This window comes from Corythoichthys intestinalis, chromosome 3 (assembly GCF_030265065.1).
Source record: "Corythoichthys intestinalis isolate RoL2023-P3 chromosome 3, ASM3026506v1, whole genome shotgun sequence".
Taxonomy (NCBI): domain Eukaryota; kingdom Metazoa; phylum Chordata; class Actinopteri; order Syngnathiformes; family Syngnathidae; genus Corythoichthys; species Corythoichthys intestinalis.
The window spans coordinates 46417973-46445915 of NC_080397.1; the positions used below are offsets into that span (position 1 = coordinate 46417973).

General features: G+C 42.3%; 1 protein-coding gene across 8 annotated transcripts in view; it reads left to right on the plus strand.

The window, feature by feature from the left end:
• sorbs3 (sorbin and SH3 domain containing 3) overlaps positions 1-27943 on the plus strand; it is a 61416-nt gene that overhangs the window by 15171 nt on the left and 18302 nt on the right. For 5 of the 8 annotated variants that reach the window (XM_057831355.1, XM_057831360.1, XM_057831362.1 and 2 more), the window contains exons 2-9: positions 9681-9738; positions 10552-10728; positions 15023-15089; positions 15221-15330; positions 15504-15567; positions 15866-15904; positions 17519-17603; positions 21295-21403. In XM_057831355.1, coding sequence (XP_057687338.1) covers positions 9727-9738; positions 10552-10728; positions 15023-15089; positions 15221-15330; positions 15504-15567; positions 15866-15904; positions 17519-17603; positions 21295-21403 — 663 coding nt within the window. In that variant the 5' untranslated portion in view covers positions 9681-9726. The remainder of the gene's footprint in view (positions 1-9680; positions 9739-10551; positions 10729-15022; positions 15090-15220; positions 15331-15503; positions 15568-15865; positions 15905-17518; positions 17604-21294; positions 21404-27943) is intronic. The other 3 variants (XM_057831357.1, XM_057831358.1, XM_057831359.1) reach the window with 3 other exon arrangements.

Here is a 27943-nt window from a genome sequence, read left to right on the forward strand (position 1 = left end):
CTTAAGCTTTTAGTTTCGTTCAGTATCCTTCAAGGATCAAGACTTTCACTCAGCAGACTGTTAAAGTAGTTCTAACTGATGGAGTCAATGATTAACTTGGTGCACAGAATCCAAGGCGTCAGTTGAAGACGGATGCTTAAGGGACAGTTTTATTTGCCCCATAAAAGATCTTGGATCATTGTATCAGCTCACATCATCTCTTGGCTGTGTGGTTGATTTATGAAGGACATGATCCTTTCCCTAACTAGAAATCATTAGCTTGCCAATGGTGCACTGTAGGGTTGAAGAAATTCAAAGTTTAACATTATGCATTGTCATTCGTTGAACTTTATGAGGTCACGTAGAACAATGACGTTATTTTTTATTCTCCTTTTTTTTTTACCCTGATTACATCTGACAGGAGCAAGTGATGTTCAAAACATGCTAATTTGTTGTCAAGTAAAATACAAACTCAATATTCATAGATTCTGAGCATACCATCACTGCAGTGATGTGAAAGTCCACTAACCTGCTGAACTCCGAAGCTTCTAATAATAATCTGGTTCCTTATCTGATTGAGGATAAAAACGTTTTCAGAGCTAGCCTATGAGTCACAATGCAGATGTGTGATAAAAAAAAGTTCCACCATTTGATTACTTGAATGGCGCTCTTTAAAATTCATACCTAAAATCCCTTTGTAGTGTTTCCGAACATCTGGCCCATTGCTCGCGGTGACAGAATGAGTTTCCTGCAGACAGAAGCACATTATCATATTCCAAGTTTCTCATCTCACATTCCCCGTGTTACGCCAAGAAAAACCGCGGGTGCTATTTGACCGAGTTACAAATAGGAAGCAGGAAGTCTGTTTCGCGAGATCTCAAAAGGCTCATTTGATCTTCGTCTGAGGTGCACCTGGACCTTTTATGGCACTTTACTTTTCCATCCTGAAAACGGATCCAGAAGTGATAATAGACATTTCACATAGTGGGGGATTAGAGGCTGCAGCCTTTGCATCTGCTCTTGATACTCAGTCATTACATAAGAATTCACTGCACATTCAAAGGCTAAACCAGAACCTTGGCTGTTTCTTAAGATATCAACAGGGTTTTTGCCTTATTAGGAAGCACTGATTCACACTCAAGAGGGGAACGTATACAGTGATCCCTGGAGAAATGAGACACAGAGAATATTGCAACATGAGCTTATCCATCATGATCCTATTTGGAGTTTCTACTTGCTGTACATACATTGCACTGCTTAAAAACGTTAGCAATATGGAATAGGACTATCCTGCTTTTAATGACCTTCATCGTGAACAATCTTTGCCATTGCCCAGTTATACTATCAACTAATGTTCTTCAAAGGAGATATACCGTAATTTTAATTTTCGCACTATCAGGCGCACCTGACCATAAGCCGCCACCCGCCAAATTTGACACAAAAACGACATTTGTTCATAGATAAGCCGCTCTGGACTGTAAACCACAGCTGTCCTCACTGTATTATAGGATATTTACACCAAAAGATATTAACCGGTAACACTTTATTTAATAGCGGCATTATATGACTTTCATAAGACAAAATTAACCACCATGAAGCTTTGAACCAATTGGCTGCAAAGCTTCATTGATTCAAGAAGCTTCATTTGGCCATAACTGCCCCCATGGGGGAGACAGTCAACCTTTGCTGCCACCTGCAGTCAACACAGTTGTTGTCCAACATGCCTCCTAGCATGCAGAGCAGTGCAAAAGATGTAAATAATATTCAAAATTCATGTTCAGTGGTAATTATTTCTTCAGTTATTGTTCCAGTTGTTTCATTAATTGCTAGTTGTTGTTATAGTGTTATAATTATAACACTTTATTTGACAGTGGCGACATAATTATGACATAACACTGTCATGGGCATTACTGAATGCTATGACGGTCTCATGACGCCACTGTCAAATAAAGTGTTACCGATTAACCCAAATAAATCAACAAATAAGCCGCACTGGACTATAAACCGCAGGATTCAAAATGAAGGAAAAAACGTAGCGGCTTATAGTAAGAAAATATAACGGTATTACAAAAATAATACTTTTAATTTAATTTTTCATAAAGTTAAAATGTCTTTTGATAGGCAAAATGAAACAACTTGTCGCGATCATCCATATTTGTTGTTTACATTCGCTTGGAATGCTTTGAGGTTGCAACTGATACCATCCGAATGGGATACGTAAGTCCAACTTCCCAGTTTGCTCGAATGCAAGTGAAAAATATTGTACTTGCACTATGTGCTTGTTTTAGCCGAAAATTGGAAAAAATATTCTTTTTACCAATGATATGGCTAGTTGTGTGAATGTAAGTAGAGAGGTAGAGAAAAACTGAGATCAGTTTTGTATCCCACCCTCATAGGCGGTTGTTAAGTGGGGTGGGGGTGGAGGCATTCCCCCCCTTGTGGTCGAAAAAGATTATTGCATGTAATAGACTTTAGGGGGACTTCGAAATTTTTTACATCAGCGTGATCTTCCAGTAATTAGTCGGTGGAATTCCGTGCAGTCTGTTAGTTATTTCTGTGGCTAGACTAGCACGAGTCAATGCCGCATCTAAAGAATAGTCCTGTAGGGTGAAATGAATTACGGCAGTTTGGTACGACATTGCTTTGGCCGCATGGGTATTCCAAACAATGATCTGCATTTTGAATTTATTTGACTATGTTAGATCTGTTAATATTGTTTTTTATTGGCATGCTAAGCAGCAACTCGTGCAAGCTTAGCCGCTCAGGAGCCCTGAAACGAACAAATAACTGACGAACTGCACGAAATTTGTGGAAATCAATTCCACCGACTACTTCTTAAACCCTCGCTACCTCGAAGATTAAGCCTAATGTCAAAAATTCAGAACTTCGCCTTTAAAATACAGACCTAGCCGTTAAACTGTTCTCTCTAAAAGTTGTAATGCAGTAAAACAAACAGCAAAAACGAATGAAATGAACATGAATACTACAAAGTATTTCATGAGTCCAAATTATTTTTCGAACAGATCATGTATTAGCACCTTAGAGACTGTCCTTTGCTTTGCCTAGCCAAAACTACTCCTGAGGAGGCAAGATGGATGTTTAAAATTTCTTTAAAACCTAAGCTTTCAAAAGCTTCAAAAACAACTTAGCTTGAACATAGGATTGACCAAGACCAGTGTCAATATATATATGGTAAGTTAATTTTATTGCTGACACTGCGTTTCAGGGTCATCGACATGTTTTGCACCCCTTTCCCACAAAAGTCAAACTACACCTTTGCCCACCTCCCAAAAAAGTTTAAAACCTTTTTTTCCTTCTCAGTATATTATTCAGTACGACATGACAAAATTACTCCATAATGGTCAAAACTGGCGACTTCTTGCACCTCCCGAACAATATTTTATGCCACCGGAGTTAGTCCGGGTTTTGTCATTTTCCTGCCCCGGCTATGGAGAACGTAAACAAACCAGGACGCGTGACAGCTAGCTGACATGTTAACCCGAACAGAGTGGCATTTCCAAGTCTTACTTTCGCCTTTGAAGCAAAAAAAAAAATCACACAAAACTACCCCGGATCATCTCACACGGTGGCGGGGTTGTCGATTGTCTTTACGGATCGGCAACCCTCCCTGTGGCGAGCAAGCTTGTCATTCCCGTGCTGCGGGCAGGAGAGGTAGTTTGCTGGGGAAGCAGCAGGAGAATGACCGCCGGACAAGCCCGCCGACGTCGGAGGAGCGCGTAGCTGCCCGAGCCCAACCCGAGGATAGTGGTCTATTGCCGGGCATACGAAGAGGGCAGAGGGGGCTGGAAGTCTGGACGATTTGGAGAACCGCAGAAGCAGCGCTTTCCCAGCAGGCACGCAAAGAGGACCGCGGGGTCCTACAAGCCGCCGGTCGTCGGCCGAGTTGCATTCTCGGTGGACAAGGAGCATGGTCAACCACAAAATGCAAGCCACTTCCGCATTAAAACGTGTGCCATGATCCCAGTATTTGACATAATACAAAACACAATGTTTACTCACTTCCTCGTAAGTCCCATGGTCCCACAGTTGTCGGTCTTGTTTTGGCCAATCTCGGGGTGAACGGGAACTTTTTGAAACCCAAAAAGGCTCACACGCCTTTCCCTGGTGCAGCAACAAAACCCTGCAGCACATTTGGCTGGCGTGATGAGAATAATAAACGAATTAATAGAAAAATCTGCTGAATCCGCAGTCAATCTGCATGCTATAAAGCAATGTTGTATTGTGAGATGCTGACCCGGGTGACGTCACATTTGCATTCATTCTCAACCCGAGACTGGAGCCGGAAGTCACTCATTTTCATGGCACAGGATTCAGAAAATTGAATAAATAAAACAATCGCTTCCACACACATCCAAGCCGTCCATTTCATTCAGGAGCATAAAATACCGTGTGAAATATGAAATAAACATGCTTTTTGCTGTCATAGGCACTTTAAAATGAGTGTTATTTTTGCTTTTTGCCAAAGAAATATGTGCTGGACTTTGATTCCAACAAGCCTTTAGTAGACATTAGTTTCTACGGATGCCAGTACATTACTCATGTGGTCATGGGCCTTCAGCTGCATCTGCTGAGAAGCCGACACATTAAGTAACTGAGGAAGATTAAGTTATGCATTTTGTGTTCATTGTTTTCTGTTGAACAGATAATGAGCTGGCTGTGATTGTTTGGGCAATAAAACACAATCTGTCTTCACTGAGCAAAAATGTTATATAAAAAAAAATGCTGTTATGTAACCCAGTTTATTAGGAGATGATGAGTCTGATAGAGTGACATTGTTGTCCAGAATGAAAACTCATTGGATTCATGGTTTCTATGCAGTCCCTGCTGTTTTCACAGAATTGACCACAATCCTTTAAGTTCCGCAAATTCCATGCGGAAAACTCATCAGTGCAAATTTTGTCAGACAGCCTGTTGTATTCTCACCCATCTCACAAGGACTTTCTTACCTTTCTTCATAGTTTTCAAAAGAACTCTCAAATTAGGAATTACTGTTAAAGTAAAGGCTGTCTCAAGGAAGTCTGACAAAGAATGACAGCTTTACACACAATGACCAATTTGGACAATTGCCTGTCTGCTTCAGTCCCGCAGCATGCAATAATGAAAGGAAGACCAATATCTTAAACCTTAAAGGCTCAGTTGATTAGAAGGTACTTTATGTTTTCAGTAGTTGACCTTCTTCGTCAGTTCAGCTTGTTCTGACAGTGTATGACTGGGAACAGATGTGAGTCACTCGTTGTCGTGGGTGGATATTTCCCGAGCAACAAGAAAAGTGGGTGATGCTAACTTTCCTCTGAGATACTAAGGAACCAGATAATGGAACATTGTCAAGTCCGGCTGAATGTAAAACTCCATTTATAGTGACTCCACAGTCAAAAGGTTAAGTGTTAAAAAGGCTTGATTTTACTGCCAAGAATTCAACATATTTGAAAAGACAGGAAATTTAATGTACAGTGTTTCTACATTGAGGACGTTACCAGGCATCTCTTGTACATATCAAGTACTAATTCTGCTGAAAGTTAAAAAAAAAAAATCAATCAATGAATTTTTTGAAAACATTGTCCGTCCCATTAGGGAGCAATAACAATGGATAAAATGTTAAAACAATGTCGTACATCAAGCAACACCTCACTTCTGCTCATTAATATTCATGACATTAGCTACTGTTGATAAGGAGGGCCACGCCACCATTTGTCCCTAATAGGAAATGAATGGAAATCGTGTAAGAAGGAGATGTTTACAGAGCTAAACCTACCAATTCTCTCCGAAAATGATGTCCCCGGTGCCAAATTCACTGGCAAAGATGTGGAAGAACATAAAAATGTTCAGTTAAAGAGATGCCTTGAGTGTCGAGAGCTGAAAAAGACGAAAAAAAAATGAGCCGCCCTAAGCATAGCCTTAGCTTTTTTTTCGACGCGACTGACAATGACATTCTCCTGTTTCAACAAGCTATCCATTACAATCAGCTCCGTCTTTCTTATATATCCTCTGGTTGTCCTAAGTCTCTGACCGTTCTTGGGGGTAATTTAGTTAGCTTTGTGTAGCGATCGCAAATGCTACTCAGTGACAGCCAAAGAACACTTTTAATTTTTTCATTGATAACAAATCTTAATTCTATATTTTTTTTACACTCCCCCCTAACAACAGTTTTGTTTTTTGTTTTTTTTAATAACAGAAACGGTAACAGTGGCAGTCAGATACCATTGTAATTATTTTCAGGTCATTCATTGTCAGACAGAAGCAGTACGGCGCAACGTTAAGCTAAAAAATAAGTTAAAAATATAAAAACGGCTTACCTCTTTGTCCTCTGAAAGATCATGCCAACCCAACAAAAGGTTTACTGCATATGAAATGTGAATGGATTCACCGAGCTGGTGTTAAAGTCCGCGCAAGTTGATTCGGTCTTCACATTTTTTCCTCCAGAGTTTTTGGTTTCAGGAAACGTATTAAGAAAACATCCTTCATATGTCGTAATGTCTAGAGTCGTTTCTACAAGTTCCAAAAAAAGCTGTGTGTTCGGCATGTTCGTTTTTGAAAGATTACCGGAGAAAAGTAGCACAAATTATGTTGTTTCTATGCGAGGGCGGGTCTATAATGTCCCATTTCGGCTTTACTTCCGCTTTACGATGCGACGTCACGGTCTAGAAATAGCATGTGTGTGGTACGCCATTACTGTTCACTACTTTAACACTGGAACTACCGGGTTTTTTGGTCTATAAAGAAATACCAGAAAGGCGTCAAATGACCCCAATACCAAACTGACTACTGCGGTTTGTCAAACAATAGACCACTCAAACAAGCAATCAAGGAGCCCCCCCCCACACACACACACTCCTCTGTAGTTGCTGCCTAGGTGTGAAGGGGGTGTTTCACTCTGGATAGCTGCAATTAGCATCTTGAATATTTGCAAATCCAGGGCTTCCTTGGCTTTGTCAAACAATAGACCATTCATTGGTGGGTCTTGCAAAAGAATTTGCTCACTCTCATGTGGGCGCAAAGAAAGAGCAGAAGGACACACCGCGAATACAAACGTAAGTAGGCAGGAGACTCGAGATGAGGCACACAGCAGTAAGCAAGCAAGCAATAGTCTGACACTCGCACTCACACAGGAGTCCTTAAATATTGAGTGCTCCTAATGCACCACAGGTGTGTTGCGACAGCCCCGCCCATCCAGCGGAATCAGGTGCTGGAATGAAAAAAGAACTGAGAAGGCACACAGACATGACAGAAAATTATGATACATAAATACTTGGACAAACCCTCTTTCACATGTATTTCATTTATAGTATATGACATCTGTTCCTTTAATTACTAAGACTGGTTAGACTTCAATGATTCTGGAATTCATGTTGATCCAAAGTATAATTACTGTCACTGGTTAGACTTAAATTATTATGGAATTCATGTTGATCCAAAGTTTAATGATAAACAAAATGGTAAAATGCGACATGTTGTATATTCTTCGCGGTTCTGAAAAGAAATTTTATCGTACATGGGGACCTTTTCTTTCATTCTTTGACAACACCGCTACACAAGTGCAGGAATGACATATGCACTGTTATATTTTTATTGTTGTATTGTTAATTTAGCTATGGGGGATGGGCAATGGTACGGTCGCTTTCCATGCTGCTTCTATTTGGTGGGACATTTGACTGTATTGTGTTCTGTTTTGATACTGTAACCATTATGTATTGGGAGTGATTGCACTGAAGAACTTTCTATGGCTCTTTGGACTTCATGGTTGGCTGTGTTGGATAACTTAGAGTGAAACGGTTTATTTTAGGGGTGTCAAACGATTAAAATTTTTAATCGAGTTAATTACAGCTTATAAATTAATTAATCGTAATTAATCGCAATTCAAATCATCTATAAAATATGCCATATTTTTCTGTAAATTATTGTTGGAATGGAAAGATAAGACACAAGATGGATATATACATTCAACATACGGTACATAAGTACTGTATTTCTTTATTATATCAATAAATCAACAAGATGGCATTACCATTATTAACATTCTGTTAAAGTGATCCATGGATAGAAAGACTTGTAGTTCTTAAAAGATAAATGTTAGTACAAGTTATAGAAATTTTATATTAAAACTAGGGCTGTCAAACGATTAAAATTTTTAATCGAGTTAATTACAGCTTGAAAATTAATTAATCGTAATTAATCACAATTAATCGCAATTCAAACCATCTATAAAATATGTCATATTTTTCTGTAAATTATATATATATTCTGTAAAATAAATTGTTGGAATGGAAAGATAAGACACCAGATGGATATATACAGTGGGGAGAACAAGTATTTGATACACTGCCAATATGGCAGTGCATCAAATACTTGTTCTCCCCACTGTACATTCAACATACGGTACATAAGGACTGAAGTGGGCATTTCACTCAACTGTCATTTAAATCTGTCTATGCTGTCCTCACTCCGAAGCATCTACTTTTTCCAAAGCTAGACAGCTAGTGAACGACGCCTTAATAATCAGACTTCTCCCTTTTTCATCTGATTTATTAATAAAATAGCCTCAAACCATTGTCCTCTTTAGACCGTCATAAAACTACAACAAAAAAAAGCACACAAGCATTGCATTAGCAACAACGTTAGCTTAACACGCTATACAGGTTCACTAAACATAAACAAAAAGCGTCTCATACAAAAAATAGAACATTTCGCTTACTAACATAATATGTACATTCTTTACAACAACAATACTTACGGACAAATCTTGTCCAAGGATCATATAAGTACAACATTACAACGTAGGCGTCAGCTCGAGACGTCGTGCAGCTATATTGAACTGGCAAGAAAAAAAATAAACCATGTCGCAAAGCGACCACAAGAGTTCGCTGTTAGACAGCACAAAAAGCCTGCTGTAAAACTTACCAAAAGGCAGAATACTGTCTGAGCGGGACATGTGCGTTAATTGCGTTAAATATTTTAACGTGATTAATTAAACAAATTAATTACCGCGCGTTAACGCGATAATTTTGACAGCTCTAATTAAAACCCCTCATGTTTTCGTTTTAATAAAATTTGTAAAATTTTCAATCAAAAAATAAACTAGTAGCCCACCATTGTTGATGTCAATAATTACTTACACAATGCTCATGGGTGCTGAAGTCTATAAAATCAGTCGCACCCAAGCGCCAGCAGAGGGCGGCAAAACTCCGAAAAACACAACAAGTACACCTTTCACTGTGCTGACATTTTAATCTGTTTGAGCGGGGCATTTGTGCGTTCATTGCGTCAAATATTTTAACGGGATTAATTTAAAAAATTAATTACCGCTCGTTAACGCGATAATTTTGACAGCCCTAGTTTATTTATGTTTTTTTTTTTAGTTCGGGGAGGGCGGTTGTATTGTATTTCTGTGAAACCAATAAAAAGAAATCTGAAAGAAAAAAAAATGCGACACGTTTCGGGCAGGATTTCTCTGACTGTAAATGGTATGAAATGTATGTAGTTTTTTTCTCCTCCCAATGATTTCTGTGATTAAACTCAAAAGGCAAGTTTGAGCTGTGCCACTCATTTCTGGATATCAGTATTACCTGATGTGTATTGCAAAAACTACAAGTAAAACGTGATCTCATCTGATCTTAGCATCTTTTTTTTAGTTAGTAAAGGTATGCTTTGTGAAGGATACTGACATATTTTTTGTTTATCTGCAGCTGCTTTTGGAGAGAGTCTTCTACACAAACACGGACAAGTGAGCACATGCAGTCACAGGTAAAATGGTTCTAAATTGTAAAACCTGTTGATGTTACATGTAATAGTGACACACCTCATACTGTTACTGTATGTTTTGAAAAACCTATTTTCAACCAAACATTTCCATTCAAACAAAACACATCATCATTACCGAAGACAACATTTTTTGTAGAGTTCCTGAAAAGCATCCGTTGCCTAATGTGTAATGTGCCTGATGTTATGGCCAGCCAGTGAGAGTTATGGTGCTACTATGAAGCGATGGAGCTTTCCCATGACCCCTGGCAACCACACACACAGAGCAAAGCACCTGATTCAAAAGTTCCAATCGAACCGGCCATCGTTAGGCGGCAGTAAAAAGATCACCATGGCGACTGGAGAGCACAGCTAGCTTGTTAGACCGAGGTTGACATTAGTGACCCCTTCGCGACCCCTCTTCCCCAGTTCCACCCCTTGGCTGCAGGATGAGGGGCAGTTTTTGTGAATACTAGAGAGTTAATGGGCTCATAATGGCCCTCTCCTGTTTCTGTGCCCCCACTCTGCACCTTGACTGAGTTCTTTCTGCACTTGTGGCAGCATCAGATGATGAAGTGGGTGGAACTCCACTGCCCACTCGTACTACTTTAAATAAATTAGGGACCTTTTTACCTCGGGATGTTCTTCCATTATTCTCTGGGGAACAGTTCCGCTTCGAACATATTCACATGACATCCCAAGGAGTTTTTTTGTTTGTTTGTTTATATTTTCAAAACCAGAGCCAACAGAAGTTTAGGAATCACATGTACAGTAGTTCTCATCCTTTTCCTTTTTTTTTTTTTTTTTTTTCAATTATAGCAGCTTGTTGAAGAGGTTGGCTGTCCAAATGGCTTCTCCAGGGAGCCTGGGGGTCCATCTGGTCAGCACATCATAACTTCTCCAGATCTGGCCAAAGAAGTGGTCATCTCCCCTGGACTGCCAACTCCACCTTTCAGCCCCATCTGCTTAGCAAGGCTTCCTTCTGCAGAGGTCAAGGTATGCCCGGTAATGATGCTGAAGTTCTCTCAGTCAGGACAAGTGCTCCTCCATGTGGACAAATATAGCATCACAGTCATTATCAGTTGCTAGTTGTGCATTTAATACCGTGGCTTGATCAATCAATATTCAGGGGTGAAAGTGGCAAAACTCCTAAAACCACTGAAATGCAGCTAAAGCTGCTCTTTGGCACAGTTGTATACTGTACGTATATATAACATATACAAATTTAAAAAACTGATTTTCATTCAAAATTGTATTTTCAATAATTTGCTAAATAAAAGTTAACAAAAACAGCAGTAAACCCAACCTCCATCTCCAAACCCTCCCCAAATTTCCTAAATGCAAAACCTCAACTTTAAGTACTTTAGAACATTGGATGTACTGTACATTAAAATTGAAGCTTATATAAACGTTTTCTCTCGCTTTTTTTTTTTTTTTTTTTTTTTTTAAATAATAAAGATATAAGTAACATGAGCCCCTTTCACTCACATATCCCGGTAAATTCCCGTGTAAGGTGACGTGGGATTTACTCCCATCATTGCTTTCACGCATGGAGAGATGTCCTGGGAATGGGTTGAACACATTCACACTTGTCCGGTGTTGCCCACTTGGCGCTCAGGGAGGCCTGCTGGTGCGATTTTATAACCCGGACATTATGTAATTTTTGGTCAGCACCGGCTGTCACATTCTGTTGGTCAGATCGTGTTTTGTTAAAGAGGGAGCGTGTGGGAGCGTTCCTGACATTGTAATGTTGAAGGGTGCAGAGATATTAACTTGTAGGGCGCCATTCGACACCTCGTAGCCTACTTTTGAATTTTGTGCATTTGCTAGCTTGTTTGTCTGCCGCCCTTGTTTTGAAATCCCCTACGTTGTGCTGGTATCTGAGTGTATTTGTTTTGCTGTCTTATCCGCTCTTTGCCCACCGCTTAGATTAGTATTATAAATCCCTGTCGACCTACTGTCGCGGATCCATTGTGTTATTCCCCCTTTTTCGCGATTGCGTGTATTTTTGTTTGTATTTAATAAACCCTTAAACGCATCCCTCCGTTATTTTCTGCTTTGAGGTGCAACCTTGTTTCCGCAGTTGCGGACCCAAACATCGTCAACAAAATAAACCAAACACATTTCCAAAGATGGATGATGGATTCTCTTCCTCGGCTCTATGATCCAATAGCAATTTATGTTCATTATGTTTTCTGTTTAATTATCTATTTCCAGGTTGCTATGTTGATAATTGCTATGTTTGTTTATCTCTTTTGGTCTTACTGGGAAGAAAGAGGAAGTGACGATCGGCCCGCCATGATATTTATGTCATCAGCCATCGCGCTGTGACCCGTGAATTTAACGCCTGCTTTCACACACACCGCTTCCTGGGAAAGTCCCGGATATTATATTAATACGCCACTCGGTATATGTCCGTGTCATCTCCGTCAGTCGACCGGGGAAATTGCTTTCACATATAAGGGCTGCCCATTTAAATCCCGGGATATGAACGGTGTTCAGTTTATGTGAAAGGGGCTATACTGTACAGTACAGTCCAAAGGTTTGGACACATCTCATTCAATGCAACACAAATGAAGGTCCCAACCCCATTGATAAAGCAATAAATTCCACTAATCAACCCTGAGACGGCACCTGTGAAGTCAAAACCCATTCTAGGTGACTCCCTCTTGAAGCTCATGAAAAGAATGGCAAAAGTGTACAAAAACTAATCAGAGCAAAGGGAGGCTACTTTGAAGATACAAGAATATTATAGTACGTTTTTAGTTATTTTACCTGTTTTTGCTAAGTACGTAGTTCCACACATGTTCAGTCATAGTTCTTTTACCTTCAGTGATAATTTACAATGACACTTGATGGATTTTATCAAATGATGAACAGTAGATAAAATAAACTCTTCAATTTCATATTTTCTGTTGCATTGCCCTTTCAGCATTGTAACAATGTAGATAAATGCGCTACAGTGCCTTGCAAAAGTATTCGGCCCCCTTGAACCTTGCAACCTTTCACCAAATTTCAGGCTTCAAACATAAAGATATAAAATTTTAATTTTTTTGTCAAGAATCAACAACAAGTGGGACACAATCGTGAAGTGGAACAAAATTTATTGGATGATTTAAACTTTTTTAACAAATAAAAAACTGAAAAGTGGGACGTGCAATATTATTCGGCCCCCTTGCGTTAATACTTTGTAGCGCCACCTTTTGCTCCAATTACAGCTGCAAGTCGCTTGGGGTATGTTTCTATCAGTTTTGCACATCGAGAGACTGACATTCTTGCCCATTCTTCTTTGCAAAACAGCTCGAGCTCAGTGAGGTTGGATGGAGAGTGTTTGTGAACAGCAGTCTTCAGCTCTTTCCACAGATTCTCGATTGGATTCAGGTCTGGACTTTGACTTGGCCATTCTAACACGTTTATTTTTGAACCATTCCATTGTAGATTTGGCTTTATGTTTTGGATCATTGTCCTGTTGGAAGATAAATCTCCGTCCCAGTCTCAGATCTTGTGCAGATACCAACAGGTTTTCTTCCAGAATGTTCCTGTATTTGGCTGCATCCATCTTCCCGTCAATTTTAACCATCTTCCCTGTACCTGCTGAAGAAAAGCAGGCCCAAACCATGATGCTGCCACCACCATGTTTGACAGTGGGGATGGTGCGTTCAGGGTGATGAGCTGTGTTGCTTTTACGCCAAACATATCGTTTTGCATTGTGGCCAAAAAGTTCAATTTTGGTTTCATCTGACCAGAGCACCTTCTTCCACATGTTTGGTGTGTCTCCCAGGTGGCTTGTGGCAAACTTTAAACGAGACTTTTTATGGATATCTTTGAGAAATGGCTTTCTTCTTGCCACTCTTCCATAAAGGCCAGATTTGTGCAGTGTATGACTGATTGTTGTCCTATGGACAGACTCTCCCACCTCAGCTGTAGATCTCTGCAGTTCATCCAGAGTGATCATGGGCCTCTTGGCTGCATCTCTGATCAGTTTTCTCCTTGTTTGAGAAGAAAGTTTGGAAGGACGGCCGTGTCTTGGTAGATTTGCAGTGGTCTGATGCTCCTTCTATTTCAATATGATGGCTTGCACAGTGCTCCTTGAGATGTTTAAAGCTTGGGAAATCTTTTTGTATCCAAATCCAGCTTTAAACTTCTCCACAACAGTATCTCGGACCTGCCTGGTGTGTTCCTTGGTTTTCATAATGCTCTCTGCACTTTAAACAGAACCCTGAGACTATCACAGAGCAGGTGCATTTATACGGAGACTTGATTACACACAGGTGGATTCTATTTATCATCATCGGTCATTTAGGACAACATTGGATCATTCAGAGATCCTCACTGAACTTCTGGAGTGAGTTTGCTGCACTGAAAGTAAAGGGGCCGAATAATATTGCACGCCCCACTTTTCAGTTTTTTATTTGTTAAAAAAGTTTAAATTATCCAATAAATGTTGTTCCTCTTCACGATTGTGTCCCACTTGTTGATTCTTGACAAAAAAATTAAATTTCATATCTTTATGTTTGAAGCCTGAAATGTGGCGAAAGGTTGCAACATTCAAGGGGGCCGAATACTTTTGCAAGGCACTGTAAGTACTCTCCATTCACCACTTTTTATGACTTCAATTCAACACATGTCCGTATTGTGGTCTGAGAAGTTAGAACTACACTACCCAGTGATTACATTGAGTCACATATCATGTTGAAGGAAATTCAGCCTATACTGCACGACTGGCGTGGGTGACATCAAAAGTTTTTATTAAAGAAGTGAGCCTGATTACAACGCCTTGTATACTTATTAAAACGTTAAGATAGACAACATAAGTATGTCAGCCAATTGAACGGAATTGAACTGAGTCAAAGGCAGTGACGGGACTCGTCAGATTCAGTTAACTGTAGCAGCTAGGGAAGCTCCTTGCCATCCGTGGAATGAATAAATAATAAATATCGGTGGAAACGGATGACGCAACACAACAACATTATTATGCTTGTTGTTAACACTTGTGAATGTAAATCTGACGTTGGTAGATTGTTTTTCTTCTTGGAGATGAGATGCGTGCGTGGCAGCCTGGCAGGTTTTTTTTTCTTTTCTTTTCTGTTTTTTACATAGGGTTTTGACAGTTGCCATCATATTTTCGGAAACAAAGCACCGTATACCGGAACAGCATTCCGGCCCCGAATCTTATACCGGAACAGCTTTACGGACCGTTCCGGCCCACTTTCACCTGTGTCAATATTCTATCATGCATTGACAGCAAGCCTTACAGTATTTCCACTGATGAAGCTCTCTCTATCTCAAGGCCTCTGATTTCAACGGCGGTGGCCAAACTACTCCCAGCTTTGGATCATACTATGGCCCTCCACATGGTAAATGTGAGCTTTATTTTGGGGAGCATTTGATGAAAGTACTTTTTTTTTTTTTTTTCAGAAAAAAAGGGATCATAGCATACAGTAGGTGGAACTTTTAATACAGCATTAATGTGGCAATTGTCACACAGGGGGGCTCACCAATGGGGTCCAACCGTCTCCCACCAGAGAGGAAAGACTCATCAAATTCTCAGGAATTGGCCCAGTGGACGAAACTGGGATGCCCATTGCACCTAGATCTGTAAGACTAAAGAGATGTTTAAAAAATCCCAGTTTGATTTTGTTCTGTCAGTTTTACTCTTCGTGTAATTTCTTTTGGATGTGAGCCTTTTTTTGTTTTGTTTTAAATTTGCTGTAACGTGTAGCTTCAATATCTGTTTATTGTTCCTGCCTCCTTTCTTTTTCTTCCACCAGAGTGTAAACAAGCCCAGAGACTGGTACAAGAGCATGTTCAAACAAATACATAAGAAGCCGGAGGGTAGGATTGCTCCCCCTCCTTCTTTCTTACACTCACCTTTGCCAGAATTCCTGTCAGTAAAATTGAAATGCATCGTACAAGACATGACATTCTTTGCTTATTATATTTTTATTGTTATTACACGTATTACTACTAGCTTCTTCAATTGTTTTTTTCACCATTAAAAAGAAAAAGAAAAGAGAAGAAGCAGCTGAAGAATTTCTACTCTTGATCACAAGCCACAAATATGCATCTAAAAGGTTTTAGGTGGTAATTAATTCTACACGTCCTCTCTCTTGCTCTCTGTTGTTTTCTTTAGATTTGGAGCAGGAGGATTCTCATAGGTGGTCAGCCAGATGTAAGTTGTTTTCTTCTTCTAGGAATGAATATCTGATTAAATGTCATCTTTATGAATAAGGAAAATAAACGTTATTGAATCAATTATTTTGGACTATAAGCTGCACACACCAAATTTTACAAGAAAACGGCATATATTCACATATACAGTTGCGTTCCAAATTATTCAACCCCCACAGTAGATAAGTGTTTTTGCAAGTTTGACATTCATTTTTCATCTTGTTTATAATCACATCAAATAATGACATGTCAAATAGAAAAATACAACTGAAATAACAAAAATAGTTTTTGGAATATCCAAACACAAAGGTTTTGTTCTCTGGAGTGACGAGACCAAACTGGAACCTTTTGGGCTAATAGATCAACGGTACGTGTGGAGGAGAAAGAATGATGCCTATAAAGAAAAGAACACCCTGCCTACTGTGAAGCACGGTGGGGGGTCAGTCATGCTCTGGGGTTGTTTTGCTTCTTCATTTACAGGGAATCTCCAGCGTGTGCAAGGTGTTATGAATTCATTTCACTACCAGGAGATCTTGGATGCAAATATCATGCAGGCAGTGTCAAAGCCGAGGCTTGTGAGAGGTTGAACCTTCCAACAGGACAATGATCTGAAGCATACCTCAACATCTACCGCATCTTGGTTACAAAATGGGTGGAAGATTCTGGAGTGGTAATCGCAGTCACCAGACGTAGATCCCGTTGAATATCTCTGGTGGGACTTGAAGAATTCAGTTGCAGCACGCAAGCCCAAAAATGTTTATCAACAGGAGGTCCATGAGGAATGGGCAAACATACCGCTGCAAGAAACTTGTGTCAAGCTATACTTCACGTCTAAAGGATGTTTTTGTTGCAAAAGGATGTTGTACTAAGTACTAAAGTTATAAATACATAAGGGATTGAATAATTTTGTCAATGACGTAATCACAGAAAGGCCATACATTGGAATATTCCAAAAACTTCAGTTGTATTTGTCTATTTGACATGTCATTATTTAATGTGATTATGAACAAGATAAAACAAAAATGTCAAACTTGCAACAACACCTATCTACTGTGGGGGTTGAATAATTTTCAGCGCAACTGTATATGGGAATATATGCCGTTTTCTTGTAACACAACTGTAAATCACACCGGACTATAAATTACAGGATTCAAAGTGGATGGAAAAAGTAGTGGTTTATAGTCTGAAAAAGATAGTAATTCATCATTGATTTTTCTTTGGTCAGTGTGTATCTTGCTCAACTTCCCATAGCTGAATTCATGGTGTTCTTTTTTTGGATTCAAACTACTCAACGCTTTCTTAGGAACTCTGCTGGTTGCAGTCAAGCCCTAAAAACAACCTAAACTTTGTATTGACCGCCTAAAGATGTCGTTACCCAATCAGTCCAGACAGGTCTTTAACCATTTCATTGATAACACTAGGCAACATAATTTTAAGTAGGTAAACTGTGTGTGTGTGTGTGTGTGTGTGTGGGGGGGGGATCTTGGTCTGCAAGATAAAAATTCAGATTGCTTTTAGATTCATCTCCAAAGCACCCAAAAATGAATCCCAAAATATGTTGTTTTTGGTTCTATTTTTTTGGTTTTGTTTTTTAACTAATATGCATTTGAAACAGCAGGCCTGCAGGGCTCTGCGAACAACAGGGATGAAGAAAGTGATAAATACTTCAGGCTATCACCACATGGAGCCTTGCCTGACTGGTAAGCTGACTTCAAGATACTGTCACATGCATCCTCATCGCATAGGAAAGGATGCAATGCATGCATATAATATAAATGACTAATTACCAAGTCTATGTACATATTATTGACCTCTTTGAAAGAAGGCAAGGTCTAAATCTTGTTTAAAGAAGTCCCAGAGAATTCTAGTACTCCTAATAGTCCCAAGCAATGGTCGATATGGCCCAAAGGTGGGCAAAATGACCCAAGTGCACTTGAATTGGACAGTCGTTGTCCGACAGACAGCAACCATTCATATTTAAATGCTACCACTAGACAAACATTGTGTTGGTATGCGGCCCAAACGGAGGGGAACACACCACGGTTGCACTATTCATGTGATAGTTTGTGTTAGTTCAAGTCAAGCAACATTTATTTATTTACATTTATTTATGGAGTTTTACACTTTTTATTCATTTTAGCTCGCTTCTCCTATACTCCACAGACAAAAACAGGAAAAATGGCCCAAATGTGTACATTGTTTTGACAAAAAAGCGTTTTAGAACTGCAAATTTGAGTATAAAGCGGGAATTGTGTCAATAGTTTGGAATGGCTGAATCAGGGGCATGGCGCATGAATTGTGGTCATTGTGTCTCAAGTTAGTACAAGAAAATATGTGAAAATGTTTGAGAAAAACAGTAAACCAAACAAACATACTGTTATAACAAATATTGCTAGCATATAAAGGCCCCACAAATACACTGTCAGGACTATTTTTTCTAACAGTAAACTTGTAAAACAACACAAATTAATAAAATGTGCAAAACCCCATAAATGTAGCTTGACTTAAACTGACACAAACTATTACATGAATAGTTTAACTATAGTGTGCAGAGGCGTAGCAAGGGTCCCCGATGTCCCAGGCAACAAGCAACTTGGGGCCCTTCGAGCGTGTGTAAGTAAGGGGGACAGTTGGACTTGGAGCAATAGCATATTTAATAAAAGTATAAAAACGCCTCGGTCTCATAGAACGCTTTTTAGGACACTCAAAGTGCCCGGCTTCTACTACATTAGGACATCAAACTACAGTAACATAGTACACTCACCGTTGTCTTGCTTCCTTTTCTCCTCTTCTGCTTTTTTTTTCTTCTTTCTTTTGTCGCTTCCAGAAGGATAACTTCTAACTTCATTTTGGAGATGCGTCAATTAAAAAAAAGCCAAATCGCCGCTCACTCTCGCTCTGAGTCACGTGAGAGTGGGGGGTGGGAGTGGGGGGGGGGGGGGGGTGTAGAGCGAGTGAAGGGGCCCCTTCAGGGAACTCAGACACAAGGCTTTCACTGGCACTGTCGCACTTGTCGCTGCGACAGTGCAGTAAAGCTGCGTGTGGTAAATCTGTTGGCCCTCTGGGGACCCCTGCTGGCTGGGGGCCCTAGGCAATTGCCTGGTTTGCCGAATGGGACGCGACGCCTCTGGTAGTGTGTTCTCCTCCATTTGGGCCACATACCAACACACTGTATGTCTAGTGGTTTTATTACATATGTCTGTCGGACAACGACCTGCTATTTAAAAAGCACATGGGTCATTTTGGCCACCTCTTGGTTTTTCGGAAGAGAGGCCAAATCGCCCATTGCTCGGGAATATTATGAGTATTTGTCATGGGAAAGGCCTAGTTGGCCTCTGCTGGGTTATCTAGTGTTAAAGTTAAACATACAAAGCAGATCATAACATATGCATGTCAAACTAATGTTTCCCAACCTTTATTGAAACAAACTATGTATGTATGTGTGTGGAATGCGAAATGCATTCTCTTCTTTAGGCAAGGCAAGGCAAGGCAAATTTATTTATATAGCACAATTCAACACAAGGCAATTCAAAGTGCTTTACATCACATGAAGATCATAAAAATCACATTTAAATCAACACAACGTAGAAACGAAGACAAAAGATCGCATTTAATCACAGAATAAAAATAAATAGATAAAATAAAAATAAAACAAAAACTACTACTACTAATAATAATTTAAATCAGCAATGGAGATAAAAACAAGAGGAATAGAAAGCAGGTAGACTGAAATATATAGACAGTTATAGATATGCAGTGCTAAACAAAAGCGTTTTTAGCCCTGATTTAAAAGAGCTAACAGTTTGAGCATACTTCAGACGTTCGGGTAACTTGTTCCAGAGGTGAGGAGCATAATAACTAAATGCTGCCTCACCCTGCTTGGTTCTTGTTCTTGGAACATGCAGAAGACCGGTTCCAGACGACCTTAGGGGTCTAGATGTCTCATAGGACTCTAACAAGTCAAGCATGTATGTTGGTCCAAGGCCATTAAGTGTTTTGTAGACGAGCAGTAGTATTTTATAGTCTATCCTTTGACTTACTGGAAGCCAGTGTAGCGATTTCAAAACTGGTGTAATGTGGTCCAGCTTCCTTGTATTTGTGAGGACTCTGGCTGCAGCATTCTGTACCAGCTGCAACTTCCTGACTGATTTTTTTATCAAGACCTGTAAATATACCGTTGCAATAGTCCAATCTGCTGAAAATGAATGCATGCATAAGTTTTTCCATGTCTTGTTGAGTCAGAAGCCCCTTAATTCTGGTTATATTTTTTAGGTGGTAATAAGCGGATTTAGTGACGGACTTTAAATGGCTATCAAATTTTAGGTCTGAGTCAATAATTACGCCAAGGTTTCTGACTTGATTTGTAGCTGTAAGTGACATTGTGCTAAGTTGGCTGCTTATCTTTGACCTTTCCTTTTTTGGCCCAAAAATGATCACCTCTGTCTTCTGCACATTTAACTGGAGAAAATTCTGGCACATCCATTCATTGATTTGATGAATGCATTTGCTCAGGGTGACTAAGGGACTATAATCATGTGGGGACACAGAAATGTACAGTTGTGTGTCATCTGCATAGGCGTGATAGGAGATGTCATACTGTTCCATTATCTGAGCTAACGGAAGCATATAGATGGTTAATAAGAGTGGTCCAAGAATTGACCCTTGAGGGACTCCACACGTGAATTTGGTTCGTTCTGATGGTTTCCGATTGACACAAAGAAATCCCTATCATGTAAATAGGATGTGAACCACTGAAGAATAGTGTCAGTAAGCCCTACCCACTGTTCCAATCTGCTGAGTAGTATGTTGTGATCAACCGTGTCAAATGCGGCGCTGAGATCCAATAGTAGCAGAACAGATGATTTGCCTGCATCGGTATTCCGACGAATATCATTTAGGACTTTGATAAGCACAGTCTCGGTGCTGTGTTGTGGCCGAAATCCAGACTGAAATGAGTTAAAAAGATTGTTTTGCATCATATAATTCTGGATCTGTTCGAATACAACCCTTTCGATAATTTTCCCCAGGAATGTCAGATTTGATATTGGCCTGTAATTACTAATGGTTGAGGCATCCAGATTAGGTTTTTTTAGGAGAGGTTTTATTACTGCAGTTTTTAAAGTCTGGGGAAACTCTCCTGTTTGGAGAGAAGTATTTATAATCTGAAGTATGTCTGGGGCTATGCAATGAAAAACAGTTTTGAAAAAGTTCGAAGTTCTCTAAATGCAAGTGATTCCTCATGTAATAGAAAGCCAACATTTGTGTCAAGACTGGGGGGCTGTGGTGGACTGCAAGTTAGGATTTGTTGTTGCAGCGCTTACAATACGACAATGATTAAGTTGCTGCCCATGGTGTGTGCGCTTGTGCACCCACTTGGGTGTTATGTTTCAGGAGCCAAGATGTTAGCGAGCTGTCAGATCCAGGGAAGCAGAAGCCTAAACCCAAGAGCATTTTTGACTTTGAGTCTGAAAATGATGTCCCTTCAGTGAACCTCCACCAGGTACAATATATCTCACACATTTATAAACAGTCTGTTACCAACTTGCCACTGAATGTTTTCTGCCTGTTTCTTCAATGTGCCAATAGTGTCTTTGTATTCTTCCTGCAACAAGCTGATGAGTAACTTGTGGTTATCTATCAACTCTATTCAATAAGCTTAGTCAAAACACATATGTCATCTGAACATTTTCTTTGGGACTACTGTATATTTTTACTGCTTCTGTATAAAGGTGAGTTTTGTCATATCTGTATGCCTTCTCAGTTGTTTTCTCTTTCCAGCATCTGATTCAGCTGGATGGGCGGGGCCGTGGCCGCACACCTGTGGCGCATTAGGAGCGCTCATTATTTAAGGACTCCTGTCACCGTCTGCGAGTGTCGGACTATTGCATTTGCTTGTTACGGCTTTGCTTACTTCTGTGTGCTCATTGTCACCCTTGGTGCTTCCCGACATTCTTCGATCGTGTTCTGGTTTGATCTCATTTACTTTTGTGTTTTATTGGGATTTTGCAATTGTAATTTTGTACTGTTGTATTCACGCCGTTTTAGCGTGCTCTCTCAGTTATATTTTCTTACCCGCGTTACTTAGCGTGCTCTCTCAGTTGTATTTTCTTACTCGCGTTTTAGCGTGCTCTCTCAGTTGTATTTTCTTACCCGCGTTACTTAGCGTGCTCTCTCAGTTGTATTTTCTTACCCGCGTTACTTAGCGTGCTCTCTCAGTTGTATTTTCTTACTCGCGTTACTTAGCGTGCTCCCTTTGTTGTACTCATTAAATACTAAATTCGCTCTCTGATCTCCTAGTCTGTGTTTTGGATCCACATTAACGGCTTGCCGTTCGTAACAGAATAGTCCGACCATGGATCCCGCAGACTCCGAGGCTATTCGCCATGCGCTTGCCGGTCATGGCCATATGATCAGCAAGCATGAACAATCATTAAATGAATTACTGACCGTGATCACCGCGCTAACCACTAGAATCGAAAATATGGTCCCACCTGCTCAGTCCGGTGGTGTTGATAACGCAGCCGCGGCACCCGATCACTCCGCCCCGCCTCCGGTTGTTCCACCGTCTTCTTTTCGGGAGCCGGTGTTGCCACACCCAGATCGTTATGAGGGAGAACCCGGCGCTTGCCAACAATTTTTGCACAAGTGTTCCCTTGTATTTGACCAACAGCCGTATACATTCGCGGGTGACAGGTCCCGTGTAGCGTATACTATGAGTCTCCTCGCCGGTAAAGCGGCAACTTGGGCAATGGCGGTAAGCAACGCTAATCCCGCAATCCGTCAGTCATTCGAGACTTTTAAAACAGAGTTTGTGAGGGTTTTTGATCACCCGGTTAGAGGCAAGGAGGCAGGCAGCCGCCTGCTGGATTTTTTTCAAGGCGATCTTAGCGTGGCGGACTACTCCATTCGTTTTCGAATTTTGGCCGCGGAGTGCGGTTACGACGAAGCTGCGCTGTGTGGAATTTTTCGACGGGGGCTGTCGTCTGCGGTGAAAGACGAGCTGGCGGCCCGGGAGGATTCTTCGGGCTTGGAAGAACTGATTTCTTTGTCCGTGAAATTGGACAATCGACTGAAGGAGCGCGAGCGGGAACGAGCCTTGGAGCAGCGGGGTCGTCGTGGGTCGTCGTTGCGGAACGGCCCAGCAGCGCTGCGTGCGGACGGCTTCGTCGGATCACCATCTGCCTCTACGCCGACGTGGAGCCCGGTCCTGACGGCGGAGGAGCCAATGCAACTCTGTGGCGGTCGTCTTTCTGCGGAGGAGCGACGGAGACGGATGAAGGCAGGCTTATGTCTTTACTGCAGCTTGCCGGGGCACCACGTCGCCACCTGTGACGCGATCCCTTCGCGTCGTCCTGGATCTTCGGCTCCTGGGGTTCCCCTCGCCCGAGGGGGGGCCAGGTTCGTACATAATGGCAATCAGTCGAATGAATTGCCTCGCAGCGAGTTGAATGAACTAAAACAAACTCGAGCTGAAATGAGACTGCAATTGCCGGGAGAAGTTTCGCATGGTGGGGTTCAAGTTAAGTTTACTGCTCTAATTGACTCGGGGGCAGATGACTGTTTTATGGACCAGAGTGTTGTTGACGCTCTTAAATGTCCATTAATAAGACTTGCTAGACCTAAAAGGGTTTTAGATCTCGATGGGCGACCCCTGGCGGACGTGAAATTTATTACGCCCCCGCTCAAAATAAAGTTGTCCGGGAATCATTTTGAGGCCCGTAGCTTTTTGGTTATGCTGTGCAAATCTGCTCCCGTCGTGCTGGGGATCTCTTGGTTAAAAGTGCATAATCCTAATATCGATTGGGCAAAGACTCAAATAATTGCTTGGAGTACGTTTTGTTATGCACATTGTTTACGTTCGGCGTGTCTACTTCCCGGTGAAGCAAAAATGGCTACCGAGCCAGTTAATTTGAAGAATGTTCCCGTCGAGTATCATGACCTCCAGCGTGTATTTAGTAAAGAGCATGCTAGTACCCTGCCACCGCACCGACCTTATGACTGTACCATTGAATTGCTGCCCAATGCCCCACTACCCAGCTCGCGCTTATACCAAGTCTCTAAACCGGAGCAGGAAGCTATGAGGGAATACATCTCCTCTTCCTTGGCTTCAGGCCTCATTCGCCCTTCGTCTTCTCCTTTGGGGGCGGGGTTTTTCTTCATTGGCAAGAAGGATGGGGGTCTTAGACCGTGCATCGACTATCGGGGTCTCAACGATATTACTGTTAAAAATAAATACCCGCTACCGTTGTTGGATTCGGCTTTCGCGCCGTTAAAATCAGCCACCATTTTCACCAAATTAGACTTGCGTAGCGCTTACCACTTGGTCAGGATTCGTGAAGGAGACGAGTGGAAAACCGCCTTTAAAACCCCACTTGGGCATTTTGAATACTTGGTCATGCCTTTCGGTCTAACAAATGCACCTGCAGTGTTCCAAAGCCTCATCAATGATGTATTGCGTGACATGCTAAATGTGTTCTGTTTTGTTTATTTGGACGACATCTTAATTTTCTCCAGAAGCTTGCAGGAACATCGCCAACATGTCCGCATAGTTCTGCAAAGACTTTTGGAAAACCGGTTGTTCGTTAAGGCCGAGAAATGTGAGTTTCACTGTGAGTCAATGCAGTTTCTTGGCTTTATCGTGGAGAGAGGGCAGCTAAGGCCTGATCCGGCAAAAATTCAGGCGGTGGCAGAGTGGCCCACCCCCACTTCACGTAAGCACTTACAACGTTTCCTCGGGTTTGCTAACTTTTACAGACGTTTTATCCGCAATTATAGTATGAGGGCCGAGCCCCTCACCAGGTTAACCTCTAACAAGCGGCCATTTGTTTGGTCCTCGGCGGCAGAGGCCGCATTTTTAAGCCTTAAACGAGCGTTTACGAGCTCACCTGTCCTTGTTCATGCCGACTCCGATCTTCCTTTTGTTGTCGAGGTAGATGCGTCGAGTTCCGGAGTGGGGGCCATCCTGTCCCAGAGGTCTACAGTCGACCAGAGGCTGCACCCCTGTGCTTTCTACTCCCGCCGCCTCAGCCCTGCCGAGGCAAATTATGATGTCGGCAACCGGGAGCTGCTCGCTATAGTCCAGGCATTGCAGGAATGGAGGCACTGGTTGGAGGGCACCGAGGTACCGTTCCAGATACTAACAGACCATAAGAACTTGGAATACCTTCGTGCTGCCAAGCGCCTCAACTCACGCCAGGCCCGCTGGGCATTGTTCCTGACCCGTTTCAACTTCCTGATTACTTACCGTCCAGGGTCAAGGAACGGGAAGCCCGATGCGCTGTCAAGGATCCATGAGCCGGTTGAGGAGGGGCCATCAGAGGAGTCTGTTGTTCCTGGGAATCTGATCGTTGGCGCCCTACGATGGGAAGTTGAACGTCTTGTGGAGGAAGCCCTACGAGGTGTTAGGGTGCCTGGGGGCTGCCCTGCCAGCAAGTTATTCGTCCCAGTTGCTCAACGTGCAGGAGTGCTGAAGTGGGGCCACTCCTCAAAGTTTGCCTGCCACCCGGGGGTGTCCCGCACATTCTTCCTCGTGTCCCAGAGGTTTTGGTGGCCAGGCATGCGCAAGGACGTCATGGACTATGTCTCCGCTTGTTCCATCTGCGCTCGGGGCAAGCCAGTCCATCGTGCTCCAGCGGGCTTACTCCATCCATTGCCTGTTCCAGCTCGCCCCTGGTCACATGTGGCGCTCGATTTTGTCACTGGTCTTCCACGATCCAGGGGTTATTCGGTCATCTTGACGGTGGTGGACCGGTTCTCCAAGATGGCACATTTCATCGCACTCCCCAAGTTGCCTTCAGCCCTGGAAACCGCCGACCTGCTGGTAACCCATGTATTTCGTGCTCATGGCATCCCGTGTGACCTTGTCTCAGATAGAGGGCCCCAGTTTGTCTCACGAGTCTGGGGAGCGTTCTGCAAAGCTTTGGGGGCCACGTCAAGCAAGTCTTCAGGTTACCACCCACAATCCAATGGACAGACGGAACGGGCCAACCAGGAGCTGGAGGCCGCCCTCCGTTGTGTTTGTGGACTGCATCCGGCTTCCTGGTCGTCACACCTCCCGTGGGTGGAGTATGCACATAACACCCTCGTTTGCTCTGCCACTGGGAGGTCACCATTCATGACTGCATACGGGTTCCAGCCTCCACTGTTTCCTTCCCAAGAAGCCGAGGTCGTCGTGCCGTCTGTACAGGTGCACCTGCGGAGGGCGCATAGGGTCTGGAGAGACGCAAGGGCTGCACTAGTCCGAACGGCGGCCCGCAACCGGCGGATAGCTGATCGCCACCGACGGCCCGCTCCAGTCTATCGCCCAGGCCAGATGGTCTGGCTTTCGACGCGGGATTTGCACCTGGCTGGGACTTCAAGAAAACTGGGCCCTCGGTTCGTGGGTCCTTTTGCGGTTGACACGGTGGTGAACCCTGTGACTGTCAGGCTGAAGCTTCCCGGCTCGATGAAGGTTCATCCAGTTTTCCACGTCTCTCTGCTCAAGCCGGTCTCCACCTGTCCCCTGAACCCTCCATCAGTGCCTCCTCCTGCTCCTCGCGTGATCGACGGTGGGCCGGTGTACACGGTGCGTGCCATTCTTGATTCTAGGAGGAGGGGTAGGGGGGTGCAGTACCTGGTCGACTGGGAAGGTTATGGCCCTGAGGAGCGCCAATGGGTCCCCCGCTCCTGGATCCTCGATCCGTCGCTTCTGCGGGATTTCCACTCCCTTCATCCCTCGAAACCAGGTGGTCCGCCAGGGGGCGTCCGTTGAGGGGGGGGTTCTGTCATATCTGTATGCCTTCTCAGTTGTTTTCTCTTTCCAGCATCTGATTCAGCTGGATGGGCGGGGCCGTGGCCGCACACCTGTGGCGCATTAGGAGCGCTCATTATTTAAGGACTCCTGTCACCGTCTGCGAGTGTCGGACTATTGCATTTGCTTGTTACGGCTTTGCTTACTTCTGTGTGCTCATTGTCACCCTTGGTGCTTCCCGACATTCTTCGATCGTGTTCTGGTTTGATCTCATTTACTTTTGTGTTTTATTGGGATTTTGTAATTGTAATTTTGTACTGTTGTATTCACGCCGTTTTAGCGTGCTCTCTCAGTTATATTTTCTTACCCGCGTTACTTAGCGTGCTCTCTCAGTTGTATTTTCTTACTCGCGTTTTAGCGTGCTCTCTCAGTTGTATTTTCTTACCCGCGTTACTTAGCGTGCTCTCTCAGTTGTATTTTCTTACCCGCGTTACTTAGCGTGCTCTCTCAGTTGTATTTTCTTACTCGCGTTACTTAGCGTGCTCCCTTTGTTGTACTCATTAAATACTAAATTCGCTCTCTGATCTCCTAGTCTGTGTTTTGGATCCACATTAACGGCTTGCCGTTCGTAACAAGTTTGTGCTCTGTTTAATAACAAAGACATTGCTGATTCGTCGTATATAAAGCCCCACATATGCAATCATGAGGAAAAAGAAGCTTTAGCTACACCCCTCAGCTGAGCAGAGGTGTCTTGTGATCCGTATTATGGTGTTAAGCTTTGGAGGTGCAGCCCCCGCCCCCTTCCATTTCTTATTGACAGCCAAGAGTGTCTGAGACAAACTGTGCACAGACCATGTCAGGTGCTTCACAGTGACTTTATGGCCTGTGAATAGAGTGCCGATGGTGCACAGTTGAGAGGAGGGCCTTGGCATACATTTAGGAGGGAAGTTTCTGCTTCCTGCCAGCTGAGGGTTTCATGGTTGCACTTGTTAGAATTAAGAACAGATGGATTTTTGTCTTTCTTCTTACATTCAAAACATTTAACAGTATTTTGTACTACAGCAATTTAAAATGTGCCGATTCATTTTACACCAATCAAAAACTGTTCCTATCACCTAAAAACTATTACTGATTTCATTAATCGCAACATAAACATTTAAGATTCAGCACCAAGATGCTTTTTCACAGTGAATATTGAGTGTATTGTTAAATGTGTTATGTGAGAATTTATATTATATTATATTATGTGGGGTGCCACAAGGCTCTATTTTAGGGCCTGTTCTGTTTACACTTTATCTACTATCTTTAGAA